The sequence below is a fragment of the Bos indicus genome, chromosome X, assembly GCF_029378745.1.
Source record: "Bos indicus isolate NIAB-ARS_2022 breed Sahiwal x Tharparkar chromosome X, NIAB-ARS_B.indTharparkar_mat_pri_1.0, whole genome shotgun sequence".
Lineage (NCBI taxonomy): Eukaryota > Metazoa > Chordata > Mammalia > Artiodactyla > Bovidae > Bos > Bos indicus.
In genome coordinates this window covers 135,089,392-135,105,061 of record NC_091789.1, presented here as the reverse complement: position 1 = coordinate 135,105,061, position 15,670 = coordinate 135,089,392, and the positions used below count along the sequence as shown (strand labels likewise).

The 15,670-nt window shown below is 37.3% G+C and overlaps 1 protein-coding gene across 1 annotated transcript in view; it reads right to left on the bottom strand.

Annotated features, from left to right (window-relative positions):
• Positions 1-15,670, bottom strand: part of SCML2 (Scm polycomb group protein like 2) — a 121,401-nt gene that overhangs the window by 71,378 nt on the left and 34,353 nt on the right. Inside the window, exons 6-7 of the mRNA XM_019956407.2 lie at positions 12,437-12,525; positions 2,175-2,418 (exon numbers count right to left, since the gene is read on the bottom strand). Of these exons, the coding sequence (XP_019811966.2) occupies positions 2,175-2,418; positions 12,437-12,525 (333 nt within the window). The remainder of the gene's footprint in view (positions 1-2,174; positions 2,419-12,436; positions 12,526-15,670) is intronic.

Sequence of the window (15,670 nt, the reverse complement as noted above, 5' to 3'; positions counted from 1 at the left end):
CCAAAAATCACACCCAAAACTTCCACCAGTTATTGTTATTAACAGGATGTGTAAGCTGCCTTACCTCCATAATCCCCACCCCTGCCAATAACTATAATCCCACCTGACACAAAGAATACTTATTTGAATGAACCTGATGATTCTTAAAGCCACTTTGTCAACCAAGACCTAACTTGTAGGCATCATACCTGCATGTGCATCAATCCAATGGACATGTTCACCTGGACGTCCTAAATTACCCTGCATCAATCAGTTAGGATTAAATTCAGCTAACAGTAACAGAAAAGCCTAAAATAGTGGTTTATATAACACAGAAGTTTATTTCTCTCAAATAACAGTCTGGAATAGGTTAGTATAAAAATTCTGCTCCACAAAGTTCTCAGAGACTCTGGCTCCTTTCTGCTTTCCACTTCAAAATGCCTAGAATATGGTTCCCATTTCATAGTTCAAGATAGAGCTCCATCCAAAACAACCACATTTCTAACAACAGAACAGAAGCAAGAAGGGAAAAGGGTACATTCACCTCTCTGTAACACACTATCTGTGCTTTTATCCCACTGACAAGGATTTAAGTGTCAAGACCATAACTAACTGCTAAAGCTAGAAATCTAGTCTTTATGTTAGGCAGCCAAACTGTTACTAAGGGGAGCAAAAGGGTAGAGACCAGATACTGAACGACAATAGCATTCTTGACTACACCTTCCGAAGTTACCATGTCCCAACTTGAACTCATCAGTTTGCAGAACACACTGTGCAATTTCACACCTTTGTGATGTCTTTATCTCCTACCTTTATCTCCATTCTGCCTGTCAAACTCCTTCTCCTCTCTTAATACTTCCATCATACATCTTTTTGTGAAGCGTTCCTTTATGCAACCACCTTTACCACCAGCCTAAACAAACCAGATGTCTTTCGGCCACCTTGGTATCTAGCATATATCTCTATTTTTACACTGTTAACTTTGTATTGTATCTTTTTAAAAGTCTATCCCTCCATTCATCCCTCTCCCAGTAGAAGGTGAACTTCTTGAGGGCAGAGACTATGCCTTATTTTAGTATCATATACAGATACATAAATCTGTATCAAACTAACTTGTACAAAAATCAACCATTAACGTCTGTTACCTAAAATTATGACAGCAGGGAATGGGTAAAAAGAGGTACCTAATAAAAAGAACATCATGGTATGTAGTACTGTAGAATAATGGGATGTCTTAGAATTCCAAATTACATAAGATTCTACTAGCAGTTACAAGAAGATTATGGCTATATGCTCATACTTAAGTACTGCCTTCCTCCACACATATTACCTATTCATTTCCTACACCCATCTTTCTTTTCTTTCTGGTATAAATTAATATAGTGGGGTAAATTTTAAGTAGATTTATATTTTATTCCACTAATAAGTTCACATTTAACTTGGATCAAATGATTGGTTTCTGTGCTTAGACTCCAGTTAAATCTCAGCAGTTATTTCATCACAGAAGACTGGGTTAGGTATGTCTATGTCCTTGGAAGAGTCAACCAAGGAGCTTCAATATTTTGATGTCTTTTTTCTGAAAGAAAATATCTAGGCTAGATAGCACAGTATTCAACTTAGGAAGCACAGCATTACAACTGATAAACACTTGACTGAAATAACATACTAAATAATATACTAGTTTATGATGGCTTTCATAGTCAAAAATTTTTAACATGCATAAGTAAAATCTTTATAGAAGTGAAATCTTAACACCATCAAAGCACCAATTTAACTTGAAAAATCAACCAAAATCATGTAAAACATGTATAACAATTGCTATGCCCAACCTTTAAAAAAAATCTTCAAGATATTAACAATGGAATGCCATGTGTAATTTTAAATAGGATATCAACTATAAACATAGCTAAGCACCCCAAAATGCTTACAGCAGCAAAGCTTCAATGGTGTAAACGTGGCCTGCAGCTTTGCCCATACTGGCCAGCGTGGTCTATCAATTCAGACCATTATGTTGTGCTGACCCTCAAGAATTCTAATTATAATCTTTTACCTCAAGTTCTCTAACCTGAACAGTGTCCTCACTGTTCTGCCTGCTGTTCCTCAGTTGGGCATGAAGTCCTACCCTCAATGTCAACAGCAGTTAAATCTAACTTCAATAAAATAAAAGAACATGTATTAGTTAGTTATTATCTTACCATTACTTCCTAGTGGTTGTAATATATCTCCTGTCAGGTTACACCACCCAACTGGGAAAATATCTCGACAATCATACTTGCACCAATAATTGAAAGCTCCGCTCCAGCCATCAAATGTGATATAAACTTCATCTCCTTTAACATTTCCAATAGTTGCAGGGCAGATCAGATAAGGGTTCTTTCTGTCTACAGCTTCAAGTTTCATCCCCACTTTAAAATTATTTAGAGGTGGCTTTGGTGGTTCCTACCAAAATATTAAAAAAAAAAAGTTTTCATTGTTAAGATGTATTAAGAAGCATTTGCTCAACTGTATTCTTACAATCTTCAGCAACCAAAAATTAAGCTTCATGTTTATCAGTGAAATACAGGAAGAGACAGTTCTCACAGATCCCTTTGAAACTCTGCTATACAATATCTCACTTACTCTGGAGCATAGTCAAGAACCTAGAAGAAAACAAAACCAGCCTGATGGTCGTTTATTCATTCAAGAAATATGTATTACATACTATGTACCAGGAATTTACCATTCATAGGTGAACAAAAATGTCAAGATCCCTGTTCTTGTAGACATTACATTCTAATAGTGGTGGTAGCAGTGGTTGCGAGGCCAAACAGGATGAAGGGGAGGAAGCAATAACAAGAAATTTTAAAAGAGGGAGTCAAACAAACCTAAAAATATGTAAATTATAGAGTAATTTGAAAGATAAATCCAAAGAGAAGGAATAGCAACAGATAATATCTAAAAAGAAACTCAAAATATAAAATGTAGATACACGAATATCAAAGTCACAGTCCAGGGTCATTTATGATATGCAATCCAGAAACAAATATTTAAAAGCATTCCGTAATTACAAAAAGCTAAAGCATACAAATGCTAAGAGGATTCTTAGACCAAGGGCTACATTAAAAGCAACATCTTCTTTTTTTCCACTCTTGCTTTTTATCCCAGTAAATGGCACCATCAGCAACCCAGTTACCCAAGTCAGAAACCTGCAAATGGCCCTAGACCTGTGGTTCGCAGCCTGACTAAACATTAGAATTTCCTGGAGCCACACTGCCAGAGATATTGATTAAACTGGTCTGACATGGGGCACATTTTAATTGCCCAGATGATTCTACTGTGCATCCAAGGCTGAGAACCACTACCCTAGATGCATCCTTTCCCCCTAACACTCACATTCAGAGACTACAACCTGCCAATTCTACCCCCTAAATCTCTAGAATAACAACATTAAAAGTTAATTTTCTCTTCATTAAGACTTCCAGAAATCAGAAAATAAATATTAGGGAACACATTATAAAAAGGTTAACCTTCAATTTCCTCTATTTCTTTGCATTGTTCATTTAAGAAGTCTTTATCTCTCTCTGCTCTTCTCTGGAACTCTGCATTCAATTGGGTGTTATCTTCCCCTTTCTCCTTTGCCTTTCCCTTTTTTTTTCCCCTCAGCTATTTGTAAGGCTTCCTCAAACAACCATTTTGCCTTCTTGCATTTCTTTTCCTTTGGGATGGCAAAGCAGAGACATCACTTTGCTGACAAAGATCCATATAGTCAAAGCTAGTTTTTCCAATAGTCATGTACAGATGTAAGAGTTGGACTATAAAGAAGGCTGAGTGCCGAAGAATTGATGCTTTCGAACTGTGGTAATGGAGAAGACTCTTGGGAGTCTCTTGGGCAGCAAGAAGATCAAATCAGTCAATCCTAAAGGAAATCAACCCTGAACATTCTTTGGAAGGACTGATGCTGAAGCTCCAATACTCTGGCCACCTGATGCGAAGAGCCGACTCACTGGAAAAGACCCTCATGCTGGGAAAGATGGAGGGCAGAAGGAGACGGGAGCAACAGAGGATGAGATGGTTGGATGGCATCACCGACTCAATGGACATGAGTTTGAGCAAACTCTGGGGATAGTGAAGGACAGGGAAGCCTGGTGTGCTGCAGTCCGTAGGGGCGCAAAGAGTCAGACACAACTTAGTGACTGAACAAAAATAACCACCTTCAATTGTTGAGCATATGCACAGTTTAAATATTCTCTATATATTCATTTAATTCTCACAACAGTCCTATGAAGCCAGTGCAGCTATAATACCCATCTTGCAAGATGATGAAACTAATGTACAATGGCCTAAGACTACACCATAAGTATCAGAGCTCGATTTTAAGTCTAAGTAGCCAACTTTCTGGAACACTCTACACCCCAACATCTGCCAAGCCAATTTCAACTCTTCCACACCTCAAAGCCCAGTTCTCCTGGTCTCTATAAAGCTTCCCTGAACAAAGCCTGCTATTGCGAAGCCCACCAAAGTGGCACTCTTGCCTTTCAATTGTGAAACTATTAAAATATGTTCACTCTTCTGAGATCTTTTTCATATTGTTATTTCCAGCACAGTACTCAATGGCAAGCATTTTTTAAATGAATGAACAAAAGAATCACCTGGAAAACAGTAAACAAGCTCTGAACTACCTCTTTCAACAAGATATAATTTTTAAAACCTATCTGGTAGATGGATTCCTTTTAAAAATGTCCCCTTTAAACCCATCTCATCATCCCATGCTTTCTCTGATCCCTTAGTCGTGTCTGACTCTTTGTGACCCTATGGACTGTAGCCCACCAGGCTCTTCCATCCATGGAATTCTCCAGGCAAGAATACTGGAGTGGGTAGCCATTCCCTTCTCCAAGGGATCGTCCTGACCCAAGGATCAAACCAGGGTCTCGTGCATTGCAGGCAGATTCTTTACCATCTGAGCCACCAGGGAAACCCCTATTTCTTCTAAATTTCATGAATACCCTATCAAATTTTCTTACACAAATAAGTATTAATAGAGCTCTAGAAGAAAACAAATTTTAGTTTGTTTCATAACAAATTAACTCTTTTTTCATAACATAGTAAATGAAAGGGCTTTATCACAAAACAACCAACCTCCTTCCAGATTTAGATAACTTGCAAAATGGTTCCCTCTGCTGTCAACAAAAGGTAATGATAGAAAAGTTGCTTTGCTGCTAAGTCACTTCAGTCGTGTCCGACTCTATGCAACTCCACAGACGGCAGCCCACCAGGCTCCTCTGTCCCTGGGATTCTCCAGGCAAGAATACTGGAGTGGGTTGCGATTTCCTTCTCCAATGCATGAAAGCGAAAAGTGAAAGTGAAGTCACTCAGTCGTGTCCGACCCTTAGCGACCCCATGGACTGCAGCCTACCAGGCTGCTCCATCCATGGGATTCTCCAGGCAAGAGTACTGGAGTGGGTTTTCATTGCCCTTTCCATGTCCTATTTGTATGGAAATACAAAAAACCTCTAGTAGCCAAAGCAATCTTGAGAAAGAAGAATGGAACTGGAGGAATCAACCTGTCTGACTTCAGGCTATACTACAAAGCTACAGTCATCAAGACAGCATGGTACTGGCACAAAGACAGAAATATAGATGAATGGAACAAAATGGAAAGCCCAGAGATAGATTCACACACCTAAGGACACCTTATCTTTGACAAAGGAGGCAAGAATATACAATGGAGAAAAGTCAATCTCTTTAACAAGTGGTGCTGGGAAAACTGGTCAACCACCTGTAAAAGAATGAAACTAGAACACTTTCTAACACCATATACAAAAATAAACTCAAAATGGATTAAAGATCTAAATGTAAGAACAGAAACTATAAAACTCCTATAAGAAAACATAGGCAAAACACTCCCTGACATGAATCACAGCAGGATCCTCTATGACCCACCTCCCAGAGTAACGAAAATAGAAGCAAAAATAAACAAATGGGACCTAATTAAACTTAAAAGCTTTTGCACAACGAAGGAAACTATAAGCAAGGTGAAAAGACAGCCTTAAGATATGTTTTAAAAGAATATAGTTTGTCATTATCCATTCTTGAATGACTTCCTAAACACAAAGATACAATCTGCAAAAGCAAAAGCTTAAATAAAAAGGGATCATTCTCTTTTCTTTTACTGTAAGAAAATGATTCTGTTCTAAAAGGTGGCTAGCAAAGAATGGCCTTTTAACCTCCCTTCTTGCTTACCTACAATATGGTTCTTCTTACAGGCTATTTTCCCCTACATCCCACTGATTGAAGCCAGTCTTAGCATTATCTACATTACCCTTCTGCCTGAAATATTTTTACCCTTGTAGTCTCCAGGTTCATTCTCTCCCTTTCTTCACATCTTCACTCAAATGGCACCTTCTCAGCAAGACCTTCCTTGCCAAACTATCTAAAATGTCACCCCTTTGTTCTCCTTAGCATATACAACTATCAAGCATAATACAATGCATTTATTATGACTTACTATAAATTTACTCAGCTAGAAGGTAAGCTCCATAAAGGAAGGAGTCTTTTATATTTAAGTCTGTAGCTATATTCCTGGAGTCTACCTCTGATCACAAACTCCTATCCTTAAATTTCTACTTCCTTACTTTTAATCAACTACTTCTTTGATTTAATCAAGAATTCTAGTCCTTTAACCTTCATTTATTCATTTACAAATATTTACTGAGTGCCTACTAAGTCCCAGGCACTACTGAAGGTTCTTGATATATATTGGGTTGGCCAAAAAGTTCATTGGTGTTAATGAACTTTTTGGCCAACCCAATATTAGCTGGCAAAATAAACAAAAAAAAACCCACCTGTGTACTGCTCACATGCTAGTAAAGAGAAAGATGAGGAACATAATAAGTAAAATATATTCTGTGTTATAAATGATAAATGCTTTGCAGAAAGAGAGAGCAGAGTAAGGGAGATCCAGAAAGCAATATAGGGGAGGGGTTGTGAGATTATAAATAGGACAATCAGGGCTTCCCTGGTGGCTCAGTGGCAAAGAATCCACCTGCCAATGCAAGAGACATGGGTTTGATCCCTGATCCGGGATAATCCTGCATGTTGTGGAACAACTGAGCCCATGCACCACAACTACTGAGGCTGCATTCTAGAGCCCGGGTGCCACAACTACAGAAGCCAGTGTGCCCTAGAGCCTGTGCTCTGCAACAAGAGAAACCACCACAATGAGAAGCCTGCACATTGCAACTAGAGAGTAGCCCCTGCTCACCAAAACTAGAGTAAAGTCTGTACAGCAACAAACATGCAGCATGCACAGCCATAAGTAAATAAATAAAATTCTTTAAAAATAAATGAATAGGGAAATCAGGATGAGCCTCATCTGGAAGGTGACATGTGAACAGAAGCCTGAAGGAGATTATTAGCCAGTTATCTAGAGGAAGAGTGCTTTAGGCTGAGACAACAGCTAGGAACCAAGGCCCTAAAACAGAGACGTGTCTGAAATGTTCAAATAACAAGGAAGCAGCGTGTGGCTAAAATGTAGTATGCAAGTAGGAGGGCAGTAGGAAACAGGTCAGAGAGATAATGAGGGGTCATATCATGTAGAATTATGGAGGCCACTGTAAGAACTCTGGCTTTTACCCTGAGTAAATCAGGGAGCCCCTGGATGACTTTGAGGAGAGGAGTGATATAATCTCACTTATGTTTTAAAAGGAATATTCCGGCTGCTATGTTGACAACAGACTGTAAAGAGATCAATAAAGAGGTTACTCAGTAATCCAAGTGAGAGATAAGGGTTAGGGTTGTACCAGTCTGACAGCAATTGAGATGGCAAGAAGTAGTTGGATTTCAAATATATTTTAAAGATAAAGGAAATGGGGTTTCCATATGGACTGGATGCAGTGTGTGACAGAAATAATCACCAAGGTTTTTGGCTTAAGCAAATGGAAAGACAGTTGCTATTCCTTGATATGGGAAAGGCTGCAAGTTGAGCAGTTTGATGTCTATTAGACACATCCCCAAGGAGGGCTACTGAGTAGGTGGGCTGGATATAGAAGTCTGAGTTGGGAGCAAAAGGTCTGGACCAGAAATATAAATCTGAAAGGCATCTGCATATAAACTGAACTTAAAGTCAGGAATTAGATTAATCACCAAGGAATTAATGCAGATCAGTTTCTCAAACACGACACTATTGTCATTTGGGATCAGAACATTCTGTTGTGGGGGCTGTTCTGTGCATTGTAGGATGTTTAGTAGTATCCCTGGTCTCTACTCACTAGATATAAGTAGCACCCCCACACACACACAGTTGTGATAACCAAAAACATCCCCTTCATACAGAACTACTGTATGAAGAAAAGGACGAAACACTCAACTTCTATCACACCCTTTCACATCCAGGTTACAGAGCATCACCATTTTCTTCTCCGCACCCCAAACCAACTTATCCCCTTGTCCTGGTTCTATTATCTCCAAACCTTAGTTCAGTATCACCCTCCACTTTACCTATTTACACTTAGCTGCTGAGCACTTCTGGAGAAAATTCCCACATATGTATTACATGCAGTGCTACACATGTTTAGTCTTCATCCTCAGGTGAACCCTCCAAAATACTGTCATATGTCCCTAGGTCGATCCCCCTCCCCATCCCATATGGCAGCTATTCCAAACCTTTATCATTTGCCTTAAGACCAATGTTTCCTCATTAAATGTTTATTATTTTATTTGTTAAATGACTTTCTCCCCAACCACAGAGTAAGCTCTCTGTCTTGGTGGTGGAATATAGTAGACTTTCAGTCTATGTATGAATCCTCCCCTCTAGCCTTTGTCAGTTTCCCATTTCAGAGTAAACTGAGGCCATTAGGAATGAACTCTAACAATATTCTGCCTTCACGATTATAAACTTCACTCTATCTGAGGACACTTTTCAGTTGGTCTTCAGTTCTTGCTAATGTAACTGATGAACTTCCTCTATAAAATAGTCAAGAATCTGCTTTCCTTTTAACTGACCTCTACTAAGTTCCTGATATGGGTACTTATATATTATAAAGGTGAGTGGATATTTCTCAAGGTTCTAAACTTGACACTCTTCTCTCCTTCTCTGTATTGCCTTTGAACTGGCTCATTCACACTTAAGGCTTCTATCACTACCATTTGAGCTAAAAAATCCCAAATCCATGTACCCAAGCCAAATCTTATTTCTAAATTCTAAATATTTTATGTCAATGTCTGGTGGTAGTCATTCCTCCTCAAACTTGCCAGAGGCACTTTTCAACATATCAAAAACTAAACCCATCTTCTCCCTAAGTATTCACCTTCCTGTACTTCTTATTCTTTCTTCATTCATTGAACAAATTAAGTATGTACCAGGACCTAGGATAGGCAATGAGAATACAAAGTCATATTAACTTCTCAAAAGGAACTATAGTCTAGGAAGCAAGAGAGAGTGAAAATAATAATATAATCCAATATCTACAAAGACTGACATATGCACAAAGTGCTACAGAAGTATAAGAATAGAGAGGTGAAATTACGGAAGGTATCTTGGAGGATTTAATGCCTGAGATGAATGTTACAAGAAAAATAGGAGCAAACCATAGATAACCAGTCTTTTTAAAAGGGGAACATGGTATGGATAGGCTATTACAAACAATTTAGAACTTAAGATCCAAAGCAAGAAGTGGCAACTGTAAACCAGATCACAGGGTACCTTAAAGGCCATATTAACAAACATACTTCATCCTGAATGCAAATGGGAACTTCAAAGGAGTTTTAAGTATGGAATAATGAAGCATGGCTTTTGTATCAGATATTTCTAGCGTTGTATGTAAGGGTGTTAGAGGCAGTTACAAAGCTAGTTGAATAGTCCAGACAAGAGAAAAGCCTGCAGGAGTGGTAGTAAGTAGGAAGAAGAGACACAACAAAGATAATTAGCAAGCTAAGTAGGTGGGCCTTCCTAATTAATCGGCTATCCAGAGCGCAGGGTCAAGAAGGAGTGAGGACTAGGAGTGGCTCCTAGTTAAGTTTCAAGCTTGGCTGAAAAGGGCACCGCACAAGTAAGTAAGAGTAAGAAAAGAAATCCAATAGAAAAACAGCAAAGGCTATAATCAGCCAATTCACAGAAAAATAAAAGGCCATTAAAGATATTTTGAAAATTCCATTTCACTGGTAATTACTTCCATACAAATTACAATGGGATACCATTACCATCCCCACCTCCAAAAAAGATTCACCAAATTTTAAAAGATGGATAATATTCAATGCTAGTAAAGGTATGGGAATGTGAATATATCTAAACACTAATACTGGAGAATAGTTTGGAACACCCTTTTTAGGTGCAACTTAACAATATATTTAAACACTACTTGAAGGACATTGGAATTCTACTTCTATTAATAAGAGTGTAGCCATTCATACTTATATAAAAAGTTCTATACAAGAATGTCCACTGTAGATGATTTAAACAGAATATGGAGACAACCTAAACATTAATCCTTAGGGAGAGATTAAATCAGTTGTGGTAATCCATATCACAGAAGAGAGCAATACAACCTAAAATATGTATGAAACAAAATGGAAATTTCCAAAGCATACACACTTTAGGGGAAAAACTAAATCACAGAATACGTTCCAATTTACATTTAAGAAATAAAAGTCCATATATGTTTGTAAATGCACAGATAAAGGTCATGAAAAACTATTTGGAGAGAAGAGTAGAATGGAGGAATGGATAGGATAAATGGACACTCATTTTCCACTTTAGTTAAGGATATAGCTTGATTCCTCCAAACACAAAGATAAATTACTTTTATAATTTTAAAAATGAAAAACACAATGTATGTGACATGTGACATGTGACTAGCTGATAAAACAACTTGATAATTAAAATAGATCCAATGGCTTTTCTAAAGCCACAGTCTAAGCTAATAAGTATTTAATAAAGACTATTACAAAACATCTCTTTTGTTATTAACTATTGTCAAATATGCTTTACACAGTGCCCAAAAGGACTGCATTCACTTGTGCCCCTTGCTGGTAAGCAAGCCCACTTATAGCATTTCATGCTGCTCAAAGCTGTACTCAAAGAATTTTTCTCTGCAATGTAGAAATCATGTCAATTGACATTTCACATCTTTGTACATTTAATCTTCTTGAAAAAGTTTTAAAACTATAATCAATGTTTACCATTCCTGATACAAATGGCTGTAATAAAATTTAAGTGACTGAAAAAACAATGAGGACAGAATGAGAAATATTTTGACCCATAATTTAACTAAAACTTAGCTTTCATTCACTGTTTCTTAACACAGTGTACTCTCTTTTAACATTTTCTCAAGAGCATAAACTATTTTTGGATTTTTCCCTCTTTGTTATATAACAAGTATTTCCTTATAAAAAAAATTCTTTCTGATGACTGTTTTTAACATTCTTTTACTTCTGCAACCAAATCTGTCCAAATAACTTTCAAGTTTTCTTGTCCCATCATTTTCTCCAATATCAAAGAGATGACTAACATTGCAAACTGAGAAGTTTCACTTCTGAAGGTAAATAAAAAATAATAACAAACATCTGCTTCCAGTAAAGTACCCATCTGTATCTGAGGTCAAGAAAGAGGTACTAATTCACTTTGACTACTGAGTGATGAAAACTGAGCCTTTTTTATGACTCGCTGTTATGGGCTGAACTGTGTCTCACCCCCTATCCCACCAAAATACATATGTTTAATTCCTCATCCAATACCTCAGAATGTGACTGTATTTGGAGACACGGTCTTTAAAGGAATAATTAAGTTAAAATAATGTCATTATGGTGGGTTCTAATATGACCAGTGTCCTAAGAGGAGGAAATCAGGACACAGATATGTAACTAATGTAAAGACTCAAAGAGGAGAAGATGGCTGTCTTATAAACCAAAAAGCATGAGAGAGTCAAAGTGAGAAAATAAACTTCTGTTTAAGCCACTGTTATGAAATGAGTTACATCTTTTCAAAATTCATAAACTGAAGCCCTAATTCCCAACGTGAGTATATTTAGAAGCAGGGCCTTTAAGGAGGTAATAAAGGTTAAGTGAGGTCATAAGGGTGGGGCTCCAAGTCCAGGACTTCTTTACAAGAAAAGAAAGGAAAACCAGAGATTGCTCTCCTTCTACCACATGCACAGAGCATAGGCCATGTGAGGACACAGTTTAGACTATAAGCTGAGAAGAGACACCTCACCAGAAACCAGCCCTGATGACACTTTGATCTTGGACTTCTAGCTTCCAGAAATGTGAAAAAATAAATTTCAGTTATTTTAAGCCACTGAGTCTGTGGTACTTTGCTACAGCAGCCTGAGCAGACTAACACATTTGCCAATCAAGCAGTTTGCAAAGTACTTTCGATACACATTAGAGAAGACAAAGCATTTAAGAATCCCCACTAGATCAATTAAAAAAAAAAAAAAAAAACCACAGCCCAGTTGATGGAAGCTTTTTATAACATCTTTCTTACCTTCTTAAAGAATGCTTCAGGTGCCATTTCAGATCCAGTCAGTGTTCGCAAGAGGAACATTGGCCAAGATGATGTGTTCATCTGGTACCCTATTTTATAAAATAAAGCAGGTATTTCTTTTAAAAGCTTCTCTGTGATATTATAGCAAGTTGGCATAAAAAAACGTTCCATTTACCATTCTTCTCCAAAGAATGACTTTCTTATCGAGGAACGCAGGAAATGGGCTAGAGGAGCAGGTGCACCCTCCAATCAGTGCTACTGCATCCACTGTACTGTTAGACAAGAATGCTACAGTGTGGGTAGAAATTCTCATTTTTAAAAAGCCACTAGCTAGGGTTCACAAACATACACATATATGCTGGGAATGGGCCATAATACTAGGAGAGATCCAATTCAAAACCCAGGAGAGCTTCCATTCCCCACCAACCACCACACATGCAGAGTAATAAGGCTGCAAAAGACTACCAGCCCCTTTTTCCTCAGAGCCTCTACCTTACTTCCTTTCAGAAAGACAGTTTTCTGTCAAACTCAGTAAATGTACACTTATGATGGTACATTTCACTGTATGTAAATTTTACCTCAAAAGAAAAACAAACTGTAAATAAACAGTGAACTCTAGTTAATGATATGCATGCTAAAGTATTTAGGGGAAATGTACTGACATCAATAACTTATCCTGAATTGCATTTAAAAACATAATTCACTGATGAACTGACAGAAAGGCAAGTAAGCAATAAAGCAAGTATAGTAAAATGATAACGGGTAGAATATAGGTAGTGGGTATTTCTTTCACCTTTTCTGTATGTTTGAATTTTTCATACATTAAGTTGGGAAAAAAGACAGCTCTCACTTTAGCAATCTCTACACACACTAAATGATCTTATATTAGGATTTGTATCAAATGCTATCAAAATAGACTCAACATGTGTATTCTCTAGAGATCTCATCAATTTACGGTGACTATCACAGCATGTGGCATGTGCAGCAGGGAGCAGGAGTCTGCTAGCTTTACTATTTTCTGGGGGCAATCTGTTACATGCAATACTTGCCTGCCTTGATGCCAGAATTGGTTGGTGAGAACTTTGCATGTATCTCTGATGAATACATGCATTAATATAGGGAGGCACATGAATCACATTGCCAATGGGTCCATCAATAGGATAAAATATACAAGAAAGTTCAGACAGAAAGTCATTTTATAATAATAATGTATCAAAACACCCTTAATCTGACTAGGAAAATAATTGTTGCTGGGGAATTGTAAAGGGTTGTTACACACTCCCTTAAAATAAATCAGTATTACTAGTGATACTTAATATTAAATAGTTACCAGAGCATGGATTCTCCACACTATTGTTAGAATACCGCATAACAATCATTCTCTGGTCCTTATGCCTTTCTCTTAACCTGCATCTTATCCTATTACATGAGGTACCATGACTTTTTTTAAATTTAGCATTTTCCTTAATTCTGAATTGCCTAGAGTCAAACATAGATCAAAGTGCATGTAAAAAACTCAAACACAGCTAAAACTAATTCATGATATTAGGAAGTCTGGACAGTAGTTACCTTTGGAAAGGAGGAGGATATGACTGGGGATCAGCAGGAATGGGGCTTCTAGGGTGCTGACAATGCTCTCTTTCTTTATCTGGGTGTTGGTGTTTATACATGTTCATTTATAAGCTCGGAGAAGGCAATGGCACCCTACTCCAGTACTCTTGCCTGGAAAATCCCATGGACAGAGGGGCCTGGAAGACTGCAGTCCATGGGGTTGCTGAGGGTCGGACACGACTGAGCAACTTCACTTTCACGCATTGGAGAAGGAAATGGCAACCCACTCCAGTGTTCTTGCCTGGAGAATCCCAAGGATGGGGGAACCTGGTGGGCTGCCATCTATGGGGTCGCACAGAGTCGGACACGACTGAAGTGACTTAGCATTTATAAGCTGTACACTTTTCTCCATGTATGTTAAAACTCTAACAAACAATTTTAAATAATAACCTTAACATTTAAATAAATAAACCTTTTAAAAAGTAAAACTATGTAAGTTGTGTTATATTAAAATGGAAACTAAACTATTCAAAAGCATCTCATAAGCAAATTGGCAAAAATTGTATTTTTTTATTATGTGGTGTCACAATACATACTAATCAGCACGTATTGCTATATATTTCATATTTTTAATTAATAAACTCTAAAAGTAATTTGAAAAAAGAATGATTATAAATTTGGTTATATGTCTGAAATGCTGACAATCACAACAGCTATGTTTCCTTTAAACAAAATACAAACACATACTAGCATACTGTCAATAGAGAAATAAAACCCAAACGAGGAAGCACTAAGCCTCAGATGTATATCTGTTACAGAAGTCTGTATGATTTAAGATATTATAAAAATAAGCAATAACAAAATGTGAATGTTATGAAGAAAAGGGGAAAAGCAGAAAACACACATATCCTAAACCATCTTCTTGGGAATAACACATACTTGATTAGTTTTTAAAAATACTTTAAACCAAGTTAGTATTAATTAACCACTAGAACAAAGACAATATAAAACGATGTTGCTAGAAAGAACAGTTATTATTGTCTTAAATTTTTTATTCTCACAGCATCTTCCACTAGTTGGAGACAAAAAAATTAATTGTCTCACTGTGCATTATAATACAGCATTTTCATTTTTAGCATTGTAAAAAAGAAACAAAAACCAATACCCACCATTCACTCAGAATGTGTAAGTAATAAACTAAATACTTATATTCTACAGAATACCATGGTACACCAAAGTATTAAAACAGAAAAATTTTTGCACAAAATTAGGGTCACGTACTTTGTTTCTTTTAAAAACTTGGTCAAAATCAAGAATTTTATATTAAAAACCTTTGCTAAAGAGTTCCATCAATCTCTTCCTTTACAAAGACCTAAAGGTACTGATTCCTACCCCTCTCACTATGATTTCTTCCCACACAACAGGTGTAATGAAATTCCCAAGCCTGACACTGGAGTCCCAATGTAAAATCATCTCCTTCTGCTGTGCTAATCCCCATAACAAAAAGGATGAATGGCTCATTAGACAATACTGAGGGAGGAAGTGACTCATATCAAATGCTACAAACTTCTCCCCCAGAAGGGTTTCTGAATCTGCATGTGTAATCTGCTTTTGACATTTCAAGTTTTAAGGCAGAAGGAGTCTTGCTCTGGAGTGGGGAACCTTTAGCCACACATATGCCAA